General features: G+C 35.9%; 2 protein-coding genes across 2 annotated transcripts; both read right to left on the minus strand.

Moving 5' to 3' along the window:
* Positions 1-1816: 1816 nt before the first annotated feature.
* Positions 1817-8317, minus strand: LOC128216798 (NADH dehydrogenase [ubiquinone] 1 beta subcomplex subunit 11, mitochondrial-like). Its single transcript, XM_052923463.1, has 3 exons — positions 8079-8317; positions 3928-4061; positions 1817-2225 (listed from the first exon to the last, which is right to left on the minus strand). Exons 1-3 carry the CDS (start codon positions 8292-8294, stop codon positions 2075-2077), a joined length of 501 nt encoding a protein of 166 aa, XP_052779423.1. The 5' UTR covers positions 8295-8317; the 3' UTR covers positions 1817-2074.
* A 1483-nt stretch (positions 8318-9800) lies between these two features.
* LOC128217917 (uncharacterized) lies at positions 9801-11922 on the minus strand. Its single transcript, XM_052925373.1, has 2 exons — positions 11797-11922; positions 9801-11651 (listed from the first exon to the last, which is right to left on the minus strand). Exon 2 carries the CDS (start codon positions 11641-11643, stop codon positions 10276-10278), a length of 1368 nt encoding a protein of 455 aa, XP_052781333.1. The 5' UTR covers positions 11644-11651; positions 11797-11922; the 3' UTR covers positions 9801-10275.
* Positions 11923-13556: the final 1634 nt, after the last annotated feature.

The following is a 13556-nucleotide window of genomic DNA, read 5'->3' on the forward strand; positions in this document are numbered from 1 at the left end:
TTGAAGGCAGTGTTCAGCAGGTGATATTGTGGACCCCAGTCCTTGAAGGCAGTGTTCAGCAGGGGATATTGTGGGGCCCAGTCCTTGAAGGCAGTGTTCAGCAGGTGATAGTGTGGACCCCAGTCTGAGTGTGATTGCAACTAATAAGACTAGAGTGATTATATTGATATTAACTTGCTAATTAACTCATGTACAAACAAACACACAACATTTAACATTTGTTTGACTAAGTCTCAACTTATGACCTAAAATAAATATTGTTCAAAGTGCGAAGATGCGTACCTGATGTTCAAAACATCAAGTCGAAGAAAAAGAAGAAATTAATATCTACCAGTGCATGTTAATAAAATTTCTTTTTAATGAATCTCTGTTATTGAACCAAAGCCTGTTAACATTTCTTTATGATTTTATCATGAATCAATTTGCTATTGATAACAGAAAACTGTGTCAAACAATAATTAGAAGAATATGTTGACATCTTTTGAGAAGATTTGAGGATGAACCCGAATTCTCTCACTTTATTTCTTTTCATTCTTTTCAAATGGCAGTCATTTCAGGTTTGATTCTTATTTTGGTAAGTTCACGAAGCATGAACGCTCTGCCACGTTTGTGCAAATACAATAAGTGCACTAGTACTTCTTGAACGCACGGAAAAAAAAAAGAATCATCCTTATATTTACATTATCTGGTTTTATTTATTCTTGATTTGCGTCTGCATGATCCAGGTGAGCAAGAATCAAAGGAAACATGTAAACAAGAGATATTTGTCAAACATTATGCCCCCACCACCCAAGCACCATGTTGTCAGGAATATTTGGACAATTGAATGCAATATGCATGGACTGAAATGACAGCTGATTTACCATTGACATAGGATGCCTTTGAGGCAGTCTTAAGATTATGACCATTCTTATTGTGAGGATAGTAGGTACAGTTTTTAATCATGTTCAGATGATGACTGATATTTACAGATACATGTTTCCTCTTAGCAGCAGGGAATGAATAAATATGACGTAGATTTTAATGACCTATATGAGTTGTGACCTTGACCTTTTACTCTATGGACTCAAAATCCATAGGGGTCATCTACTGGTTACCCTCAACCTAAATGTCAAGTTTGAGATCCATGAGTGATGGCATTGTCGAGTTATCACACAGACTAGCTTTTAGCCTTCAATGTCACTGTGACCTTGAGCTTTGACTCAATGACCCCTTAAATCAATAGGGGTCATCTACTGGTCAGGCCCAACCTCCAAGTCAAGTTTGAGGATGGGTGCAAGCATTGACGAGTTTTCACTAGGACATCTTTTATTGCATTCAAGGTCACTGTGACCTTGACCTTCACACCGATGACCCCTTAAATCAAAAGGGGTCATTTACTGGTCAGACCCAACCTTCATGTCAAGTTTGATGACCATAGGACCAGGAATTGCATTCAAGGTGACTGTGACCTTGACCTTTAACCCCTAAAATCAATAGGGGTCATCTACTGGCCATCCAAGTCATGTCTAAGGGTCATGGGTGCAGGCATTGTTGAATTATTACTCTGACAACCTTTTATCATTTAAGGTCTCTCTGACCTTGACCTTTAACCCAATGACCTCTTAATCAATAGCGGTCATCAACTGGTCAGGACCAGCCTCCATGTCAAGTTTGATGACCGAAGGTCCAGGCATTGTTGAGTCATCACTCAGACAACCGTGGACAACATTTTTCCGTCAAAGGTCACTGTGACCCTGACCTTTGACCCGATGACCCCTAAAATCAATATGGTTCATCTATATATATATAATATTATAATGGTATATACAAAACATTGTATTGTATTGTATTGTATTTTTATTAAACAAAATGCATCAACACACAATGTAGCCCATATCTGTCACCCATTTTCGTTTGAATTGACAATCAATACATCTTCTTTTCTTATTTTTTTTTCAAATGTCAACAAGCTGTATAGTATTCTGCCTTCATTTCCAAAATCTACCACCATACTTCATTGTCATTCATAAATAATTTAAAATGCTCTGAAACATTTTTGCCATTCCTACACTCAAAACACTAGAAGCAAACTTTATATAATGATTTCAGTGTTGCCAATTTCTTCCTCTGAGGGCAGTTGTACGGTTTCAGGGGACACACAATAAGGATCAATAGCCGGCAGTCCCTGTTTCTCTCGTCGTTCAATGTCTAAATACGCCTCACGTGTCGCCCAGTCTCGTAGCCTGAAAAGTAGGCAATATGTTTAGCTGGTCCGTTTCATAAAAAGCAAGTACTGCCGCAGGAATGTGAGAATGCCCTAGAAAGGCCTCGTTGGATAAATACGGTAGTAATTAATATGTGAAATATTTTTATGATAACCTTCCCATGCAGTTTGGAATTATTGATCGCTAACATACATTTATAAAGAGCAAAGTATTAACACAAAGATGATAAGTCATTGCATGATAGAGTGGATGTCAACTCGTGTCAGTTGCACTTTTAAATGTGTGCCAACTGTTACAATATGCACCCGTCCCAATTATAGGACACCAAGTTTGGTGATAAGTGGTTGTAGGTAAAAGAGAGTGGACACTGTAAAGACAGTTTTTGACAATTCAAGGTTCATAACTCTGGATTGACTTGAGTGGCTTCTGAAGTTATTGGTCAGACAAGGCTAATTTTAGATAATTTATACAATTAAAAGAGTGATTTCTCTTGAATGACTCTAGTTATATGGCTGGTTAATAAACCTATCTCATACATTTTCCTGCATACACATTCTGATCAAATTGGGTAATGATTTGAAAAAGGCTTCTAAAGTTATTGATTAGACAAGACCAAATTGAGGTAATTTCTATAATAACCGGGCAATAATTAATATCACTAAAGGGTAATAACTCTCAAATGATTCAAGCGCAATAGCTGGTTAAAAAATACTTGTCAAAGATATTATGCCAATACACATTCTGACCAAATTGGTGATGATTGAACTAAGGCTTCTATTATAGTTAATGAGCTCAATGGACCATTTTTGAAAGCTGAAATATAATTAATTATACTTTTCCTACACAGTTCTATAGTACTCTGTAAAGGGAAGTAACCGATGTGTGGAGTTTTATACTACATATCAACCGGTTTAGCATTGGTGTCAATAAATTATAAAAAAAAAATGGCAGCTTCTGGTAAACATGTTTTGTAATTTTCTGAGGTGAAATTTTGTTTCCTCACTGAATTGAAAACTTAACTTAAAAAAAAAAATCATTAGGCAACAGTTCTCTCAACAATTTTCATTGGACTTTGAAATGTTTGTCATGACTATAAAAGCACCTGTTGCAGCTTGTCAAAGCTTTTTTAGTTGAACTATTTTTAGAGTATAATTATTATTACAATTAAAACAGTTTGGTTATTTTGACAGGCACACTTATTTACATGTGACATGCCGCAAACTGTCATGAAACATTTGCACCTTCAGCTTGATATGCAGTTAGTTCCACATAAAGAACACTGAAAATGTGTGAAATTTGACCACAGGGACTGAAATTTGACTTCAATATATATATATAGCGAAAATTTGAGATAGAAAAATTGACGTTAGCGGAATTGTTATTATTTAGAAACAGAAGAATTAAATTGAGGACCAGGAATAAAGTTTGACACAACTGGAAAAGCGATATTTCAGAGATAGACATGGTGAGTTTGACCTGATAATAAGAAGGAAAAAAGGCAAAAGTCCAAGGAACAAAATATTAATTTTGTGTGGCCTTATGTTCATAAATCTATCACATCTTCGGTTGAAAATCAACTGACATAAAACTCCAGAAGCTATGTTTCTTGTTTTTCATTAAGTCATTTTAAGCTACAACACTGCTTATACCAACCCTAGAAAGTATTCCCAAATAATTGAATTTCTAAAAAAAATAATATTATGATAGAAATTTATCTTACCTAAAATCTGGTGAATACATCATAAGGAAAATACCAGGAACGAGTCCAATTGTGATCAATCCCAGCATGGAGCAAGCCTGATGAAAACTGTCTGCCTCCCGGTCATAATCAGACCAACCATAGGACTGCCAGTTCTGCAAAAATAAATGACACACTTTCAACTTTTCAGCTTTCAATGAACATTGAGTTTGAAATCAACATACCTGTAGCATTAAATTTAAATGAATTTTGTGTATGTGTTTTCTTAAAGTAGTTTGAATTCATATAATCAATCAACAATAAATATCCAACAAATTGTTATGTGGTTGAGGTGTTTTTCTTTATCTCGTACAGTCAAAACATTATAATATATACATGAAGGGCACCTGCAAGGCTGTGGTTCACAGTTTAACAACATTCGGAACACTTCGGCCATGGCCGAGTTGTTACGATTGTATTTAGTAGGTCTATCTCGACACTTGCCGAAGAAGGTTGATTTGTTACGATCGGCAATGTCTTTAATTCTTGTTTGGAGCAAAATATATATGCACTTAAATGATAAAATAATGTTTAAAAACATTTATCTATTTCAAACGAAAAATACTTCTCTAAATACAATTTCAATATTTTTCATCCCCCCTCCCCCTGTTTATGCACAACCCCGTTTAGACGTTGTTAGGGATTGGAAGAATCCCGTATAAGATGTCTATTATTTTAGATAGCTACTATAATGAGCTATCAGGGATACTTTTTTATTATTTTTACATTTCATGTGTATCCCTGTAACGCTACAACTCTCTACCATTTAACACCGGGCAAAAGAATATATAGTAATATTATGCATCGATGTTGAATAATAATGATATAATTGTTACAAATGTACCTGACAGTGATCTTAACTGGATTAAATTTGTCGTCAGAGTCGTTATATTCGCAAAAATATACTCTGGGTCAAGAAATGATCGTTGCAGCCCACCATTTTGTATACATGTTGATTTTTATCAAATAAATTTGTACCCATCCGTCAATGATAGTTAACCTTCAAACCCGCACTCACAGTTATCCTCGCTTTTCTATGTATTTAGCAGAGCAACACAACCTGTGTTCAAAATAAGGGTGATACCTAATTTGTCCGTTGTATAATGTTAAACAGAAAATTAAATTAATTTCAAAGGATAAATAATAAATATTATTCTCACAGTAAAGCCATCATCATCCTCATAATCATGATCATCATGTAATCATCATCATCATGGTCATAATCATCATCATGTAATCATCATCATCATCATCATCATCTTAATCATCATCATGTAGCAGCAGCTGCAGTAGCATCGACAATATAACGATGTACAAGAAAACTTTGCATGCTATCTGAACTCTTTCTTTTTAACGAGTCCATATATAAACTCCAACCATAAGAATAACTTGACAGATGTTTTAATAGTTATAAAAACGTACATGCAAAAAAATAATGCATATCACATATCTTACAGGAACATGAAAAAAAAAAATAACGTTCAATGTGATCACCAAGATGAAAACAAACGGTGCAGGTATCAGCATCAAACAATTTTGGCATGTGACGCGAATACTCTCCAGTGTTCATTTTTTGGCGGCTGCTTCTTTGAGCACTTGGAACCACTCGGCCATTTGCCATGGAAACTGTTCGCGGCTCCCGCTTTGATCATTTCATTTTTCAACTTATTTTATTTCATTATCACTGCGATGGCTGATACTGTTAAAATATTGTACAATTCCGTAAAGGAAAAGTTTAACTTTGAACTTAAAGACGAGCAAGTAAATATTATTTAAGCATTGTTTGAAAACAGAGATGTGACTGCTTTGCTGCCAACTGGATATGGAAAATCTATGTTCTACATTATCCCGCCATTGCTCATAGACCAGCAGGTTATCATTACAAATTCATATGTACAATATTATAATAATTATTCTTAGTATTATTATTATTATTATTATTATTATTATTATTATTATTATTATCATTATTATTATTATTATCATTATTATTATTATTATTATTAATAAATTAATTAATTACAAATTGACATAACTACTCACCATCTTAAAGAGAACATGCATATTCTCTTTGAAGTCATTAGTTTTTACTGCGTATTTGCACATAATCATATTAATAATCCGATATGTTTCACATAACGTGTTATCCATTTCTGATATTACTGAGGTAGGTGTTTAGCTTAATTATGTCACCTGATTGGAATAAGCCTTTGTAGCGCAGTGAGTAAGATGCTGGACTACAATTTTGGCGACACGGGTTCGAACCCGGTCTCCGACACAATTTTGGTACTTTTTTTTTACAATGATATCTGAAATTCAATACAGAAAAAAAATCCCTGCCATTCTGTGACACAGTCCCTTCAATAACCAAAATATTCCGAATCCTTTATCCCATTTCATGCATGTACACAACCTGTCAGATTTGTCCTAGATTACAATCGATGCATGTAAGTGCATAATGGTATCTGAACATGTTTTTTTTGGCATAATGACATAAATAAATATGTGTTTAATAGCAGGCAATGATATTTTCGTAGACATTTGAATTTATAACAGAGATAATTTAAAAATTGTGGCCGCGAGGATTCTCTACGCAAGGACCGCTTGCTCCTTTTTGCTGGGATGGTAGATGTCACGAGTCTGCCATAGTAAAAAAATCGTCAAAAGACTCGTTGATGGCCATTTAGGTGGACTATTATTTTAGACTAATGGGGAACCTAGTCTAAAATAATAGACATGTTATAGACATGTTATACTGGATTCTTCCAATCCCTAACATCTAAAGGGGAATGTGCAAAAAACGGGGGTGTTTTAAAAATATTGAAATTGTTTAAAGTGAAGTATTTTATGGTTGAAATTGATCATAAAGAGTTATATTCATATTTTACCATGTAAGTGAAATGTTATTTTGCACTAAACAAGCATTTAATGCATTAAAACATGTTGTTTACCTTTCCAATAAAACGAAAGTTGACTGACACAGACAACAATTATGCGAAGGGGAACAACTCGATACAATCGTAATAACTCGGCCTCCTCCGACAAAGCTTCGAGATAGACCTCGTTATACAATCGTAACAACTCGGCCATGGCCGAAATGTTCGGAGCGATTTAAAACTGTGCCCAGAAGCCTTGCAGGTGCCCTTCATGTATATATCGTTATGTTTTGACAGAATGAAATGAAGAAAAGCCGTCAAACTCATAATTATAAGTTGGATATTTATTTTTTGTGTACGGAACTAATATAAAACAAGTTATTGATCGGAAACCGTTTTTCATGTTAAGGTCACACTGACCTTGACCTTTGACCCACTGACCTCAAAATCAATAGGGTTCATCTGCTGGTCATGACCAATACACCTACCAAGTATGAGGTTCCTGGGTCAAAGCGTTCTCAAGTTATTGATCGGAAACCGTTTTTCATGTAAAGGTCACACTGACCTTGACCTTTGACCCACTGACCTCAAAATCAATAGGGTTCATCTGCTGGTGATGACCAATACACATACCAAGTATGAGGTTCCTGGGTCAAAGCGTTCTCAAGTTATTGATCGGAAACCGTTTTTCATGTAAAGGTCACACTGACCTTGACCTTTGACCCACTGACCTCAAAATCAATAGGGTTCATCTGCTGGTGATGACCAATACACATACCAAGTATGAGGTCCCTCGGTCAAAGCGTTCTCAAGTTATTGATCGGAAACCATTTGGTATTCCTACCGACCGACCGACCGACCGACCGACAGACAGACAGACCGACCGACCGACATGTGCAAAACAATATACCCCTCTTTTTTCAAAAGGGGGCATAATAACATTATCTGGTAATATTTCTTGTTTTTATTATATTTTATAGACGCTATATGCTTTAACCCGGAATCCTGATCAGAACAACTACCCACTTTTGATACTAAACAATTTGTACGTGAAGGATTTGCCATATCAAAAATCTAAAAAAAATCCGTCAACGTACAACTATTTGGACTAATGGGGAACCCTGCAGCGCATCTGCATTTTAATGCCGGGCCCATATAAATATTTATACTTGGCCACTATTTTTTTATTCATTTTCAGAACCATGACTGACTGAATGTTAGTCGCTACATTACTATAAATCCGTAAAAATACCAAACCTTTAATTTTGTTGGATCAGCGTCAGCAAAATGTTCTTCTAAACGTTTCAATTCGTCAGCTTTGTCAATCATAGGCTCATTTCCGGTGACTACACCCAGCTCTTTGCTCCTGTCAGATGTTGAAATTGGTCGACTTGCAAAAATTTGGCACCTACATCGCCCCGTTTGCGGCAAAAGTCTGATGCCCTGCCGGAAAAATGTTTGCAAGGTCGCCATTTTGTCCTCGACCTGAACTTCCGGTTCTATTTTGAACCCTATGAAAACGGTTACGTTAAACTCTTACATCTACATCGTGCATCGACTAAATAACATCTTTCAGCATTCACCAATCATTTAATATTTCTTGGTTTTCAGCTATAACAAACACTGTTACAATCTTGTTATCAGTAATAAATATTTTCCATAAATGCATTATTTAGTAAGTTGTACAAGATTTGTCAGTCAACATTTATATATTGACCAAGGTTAGGCAGAACTAGTCACTCTAAAATGCCGTCCAGGCTTTTTTTTAATGATGGTTAGCCAGGCTAACCATCATTAAAAAAAGAGCCTGGACGGCATTTTAGAATGACTAAGGCAGAACAAACTCAACATTTATGTTTGTTATACTTGTGTATGTATTGATTGTGAATAAGAGTGTCACTTTAAGCAACATATAAGGTTTAAAAATATGATACTTTTTGGAATATAGCTCAACACTATATACTACTTTAAGGGTTGCAAGGGTTGTGTTGTGTATAATTGCGTAATCACATACAAACATGTGCTATATTTACGAATATGAAACTGTTGAAACAACAAAAAACCCGCCCTTTAAATCCTCCAAATTTACTTTTTATGTCGATATCGGAGACAAAAATTGATAAAATACGCTAATAATTAACCATTTCGGACTTGAATTGTTAAAAATTTCTTGGTGGAGTTCCCCTCAAACCATCTGCAAAATGTTTAAAACCAGATAAATTCCTTTTATAGGGAAGGGGCGCACGGAAAATGGTTGCGCCGCTACGTTACACCCCCTCTAACGTCAATTCATGGATACGACCCTGTGATGGTCCCTTAATGTGGCATTGTTTTTTACATACCTTGAAAACATTGAACGGAGAATTGTTGACATGTCTGTAAACATAGATAATTATAATGTAATAATTGAAAACGCACGCAAAATAATCACTATTGAATATGATTGTACATGAAGACGCCTTGTTTTTCATTGTTTACAAAACAATGTAAAATTACGTATTGTCTTACAATCTGTTTGTGCACGTGTGCTTATTGGAAACATTTGCCCAGACATCATTCTTTGGAGTTTGCAGTTGATGTATATTTTTCACGAAGAAAGGGCTGAAAATGATGCCTAAACTATGAATATTTGATTTATATTGTCAGCCTCGTGTTTATATTACCGGTGTCGTTGAGCATGCTATGATCTTTTTTGCAGTGTATTTGCTAGGTATTTTTAATGACATCACCAAATTTCGTGTTTTGTAAACCCTTTAATAATACATCTTTAAAGCGATCTTTACACATCTATATCTAAACATGCACTTATTTGGATCTCCAACTCTGTTACCCATACACGTGTATATGACTGTGTACACATTTATGTGACACAAAAAAATAATACTAGTAATACAAAACGTTATTTGCTAATTTTATATGTATGCGTTCGCGCCTTTAACTGTCCGTGTATGTTGGGGTGGGGGTATATGTAACCAGATCTCCATCTTTTATATTTATTTCACGTTACAAAACATTTTTTCAACAAATAATTACAACGTGAGGTATATGTATAGTTAGTTATGTACAAATGAAAGTTACGAATAATTTAAACATATTAAATGCTACACTTTATATACAGTTATTTACACAATATTGCGCTGTCTCAACTTATCACATAAGCCAATGAACCAGTTATATTAAGTTACTACAAACAAATGCAACATCATATATTGTCTGGTTCCCAGAGTACTCTGCACAATAAGAGATAATGAAATGGTAAGGGCAGGTAACCCAGGCTACATCATATATAGTCTGGAGTTCCTTCCTCTAACACTATCGTTTTCGGTACTGTATGGAATATCAGTAAGCAGGGAACCAGACTACCTAATATACGAAAAACAAATGGTATTCACATCAGAAACACCCGTTTTTACAACTTGATAAAAGCTTATGTTTAATGTTCGTAAATGTTTATTTAAACGGAAATCTTCACCCCTGCCCTTGTGACTTCCCGTTGCTCAGTGGTACTCGACCGTCCATTCTTCCAGGCGTAGTCGTATCTGGTAACGTGTCTTCTCACCGCTGTCGTGACCTTGTCATTTTCAAGAAGCAGTCTTCTCATGAAGACTTTACAATTGTTCTGCAGACACTTAGACAGTTGCTGTTGAATGTTGCGTCCGGAAAAGATGTTTCGCTCCCATCTTTTTTCCATACGAAATCCTCGGCGACACATTTTTCTGAATACCACATACTTCCTGCAGCGGTACTTTGGCTGAATAGCAACCTCATAGATAGCAGGGACTTTGGTTTTGCCGCTAAACATTTCTTTAACTCGGAAACCACCAGCTTTTCTTGAAACGCAGGCTTCTCCGTCGATCTTGTTTGTAGACATTGCCAATTTCCAGGGACTCCAATTTAGTTGCCTCATCAGGAAATTGTTTTCGGGAACGTTTTCACGTCGCAGCTTTGGGAGATTTTTATCAGCGAATTTATTGGCACTACTTTTGGGTCTCCTTAGGCGCTTAGGTGGGGTCTTGAATTTTGTAACAGAGGTTTTCTTTGCCATCACAGCCTTTGCTGTCACAATTTTCTTGGCTTTAGAAAGTGGCTTGCCAGACTTCGATGACATGGCTGAATCAGTGTCCATTGGGGCCTTGTCCCTCAAGTCACCGAATAGCTTATCAAGGTCTTTGTTGACTTTCCCGCATCGAGCGCGAACCTCCTTCTCATAGGAAGTGAACAGATCGTCACTCTTCTCACGATAGCAAACGGTCATCAAAAAGTCGAACACATTCTTGAAGTCGCTGAGCCTCAAATGCTGACCTCCAGTGCGCTTAGCAATATCCCCGTAGAAATGGTCAGCGCCGTAGCTTGCGCACTGGACACTGTAAATGCGAACGCCAATGCCAGCAAGAGCATCTGCCTCTTTCCTCCAGTCCAGTTTCAGCTTGTTTTGTGGATAGTTTGGCTCGTGGGGGTTACAGTCGCCAATCATGACGAGTGCCCTCTGTGTGCCCGGCGTCCAGGACAATTTGGTGCGAACCTCGTGAAGGACAAGCTCGTAGCACTCATCGCTGTCGCCACCACCCGTGGGTTTCACGTTTTGCACGAAATCCATGAGTTTTGCAATGTCAGTGGTTAGATCAACGTGTTTCGTAATGTAGTTATGCTTGTCGCAATAATCGCCGTGCGCGAAGATGCCGATCTTTATACCGGGGATGTCAGCCTGAAGCCTTTGTGCCATGTCCGATACACGCCCCCGTACTTCTGCGAGGCAGCTGGACATACTTCCCGTCGTGTCGAATGAAAAGACAATCTCCATATTGCCGTTTGGTAGAGCCATGTTCAAGCCTTCAAAAAAGGAACATTATATGTATAAATACATGTCCATTTCATGTGTGCAATATCTAAAACATCTATAAATATTACAGAAGAAACAACAAATACAATCTTTACATACAATGCTTGTTTAATAATACAATTAAAATCAGCATACCTTATTTTGTATATAAGGGGAACTACTATTCAAGTAATATTCTTTGAAGCTCTTATAGTTATCCGTTAGTGTTCGGAAGAATTGGTTTAGCGTACTGAAGCGCTATAACCGTATTTATACTACCGCAATGAACGAATTATTGCCACTGAGCATGCCTGTATCGACTTCATGAATAGACTTGCAAGCGGTATAAATAGTAACAGTGACGTTATCCTTTACAAATAGAACATGCTAATAATAGTGAATGTATAATTGTATACAAGATGACCTGGTTATATGTTTAAAGTTTAAACTTGATGTATCTGATAAATGGTTCAATATGTATTCATTAAAGTATTTTTTTATATAGTTTTGTTTAGTACCAAAGTACTATGCAATTCGTGGCCATAACATAATAGAAACAACAGAGATATGTCATTTCATTTTTAAAATGATCTAAAAGCTGCACTCTCAAAAATTGACTGGGTTGACTTTTTATCTATTGCAGAATCAGCTGATTTTGGCATCACTGCCTTCAATCAAGTCATATTAGATAACTCAAAACAGATCTCTTTTGTTTGAAAAACGGCTGAAAAAATACATTTTTTTTTAATTAAAGCATTAGTAAGGCTTTTAGCCATAAATCATCACATAACTGGCTCATTCCAAGACAAAAAGAAATAAAAAACGGTTAATCTGTGAGAGTGCAGCTTTAATTCATAATAATACAACATAACATAACATAGGTTCAGTTATTGCAGTGAAAGGACTAAGCCCAAAATGCAACTTTTTATGAAAATCTAATAAAGATATTGCAAATAAAACAGTTTACAACAATATAATACATTCAAACAGGTTAACTGTTGTTTATAGATAACACATCTTAGAGTAAGTATTTAAAAAAAAATCTCAGCACGGAAATATTGGGATACTTTTAAACAACAAGGGATTAATTACATAACAGAAACTCTCTTCTTAATGCAAATGCTGTTGATTAATATTTACTACATGTATTTAGATATATCAATGAAACATTGCTCAGGCATCTATTATTGCTCCACTAAAACCAGTTTTTTATACTTCAATTTATTTATTTTCTGCAATTTCGGTATCAAAGAGTAAAATAGTTAAACTATTTTTCTATTATTTATGAAATGTACACATAACACTGTTTTATGCCCAAAGTATTGTTAACTCGTGAGGTAAGGAGCTCATATAAATTAGAACAACTTCAGAGATAATGCGTTCGGTTTTGAAATTCAGAAAGGGATCAGGCTTGTCGATATTTGAACTTAATTCGAGATAGTATGACCACACTTCTACTAAGTTTTGTAAGGATAGGATGAAAAATGGTAGAGAATGAGAGCTTGGACAAACCGTTGACAATGAAAAGGGTTCAGCTCGAAGCTTTAACGCTAAATATACCACGTGTTAATTGTACACGTTGAAGTTGAGGGGTAAAATGTGCCTTCATATGTATATTAATCTAGATTAATAGCAACGCGGAAGAATGTTCCAACACGGAGCGAGAGGCGGCTCGATCCCCGATAGTTGCACATTACAATTGTGCAGTATGCCACATTTGTATGGAGGCTATTCGTTGCCAAAAGTCCAGACGTGTATGTGTGTATTTTAGGTTTGTATCATTGATGATTTACCAATTTACATTTTACAACCGCCAACTCATCGGTTGTATGTTTACATTTTACACTGCACATTTTCATTTTTCATTGTACCGATTGGAGTTTTATTCTCGTTGCATCTATTCAACAGACGATTTA

This window comes from Mya arenaria, chromosome 14 (assembly GCF_026914265.1).
Source record: "Mya arenaria isolate MELC-2E11 chromosome 14, ASM2691426v1".
NCBI classification, from domain to species: domain Eukaryota; kingdom Metazoa; phylum Mollusca; class Bivalvia; order Myida; family Myidae; genus Mya; species Mya arenaria.

What these genes read in the sequence shown, in the direction of transcription:
- LOC128217917 (XM_052925373.1), bottom strand. Translation starts at nt 11,643, where the DNA reads ATGGCTCTACCAAACGGCAATATGGAGATTGTCTTTTCATTCGACACG.
- LOC128216798 (XM_052923463.1), bottom strand. Translation starts at nt 8,294, where the DNA reads ATGGCGACCTTGCAAACATTTTTCCGGCAGGGCATCAGACTTTTGCCG. An exon ending in CTGATCCAACAAAATTAAAG is followed by an intron (nt 4,062 to 8,078) that starts GTTTGGTATTTT and finishes TTATTTTTGCAG; the next exon opens with AACTGGCAGTCCTATGGTTG. An exon ending in ATGTATTCACCAGATTTTAG is followed by an intron (nt 2,226 to 3,927) that starts GTAAGATAAATT and finishes CCTACTTTTCAG; the next exon opens with GCTACGAGACTGGGCGACAC.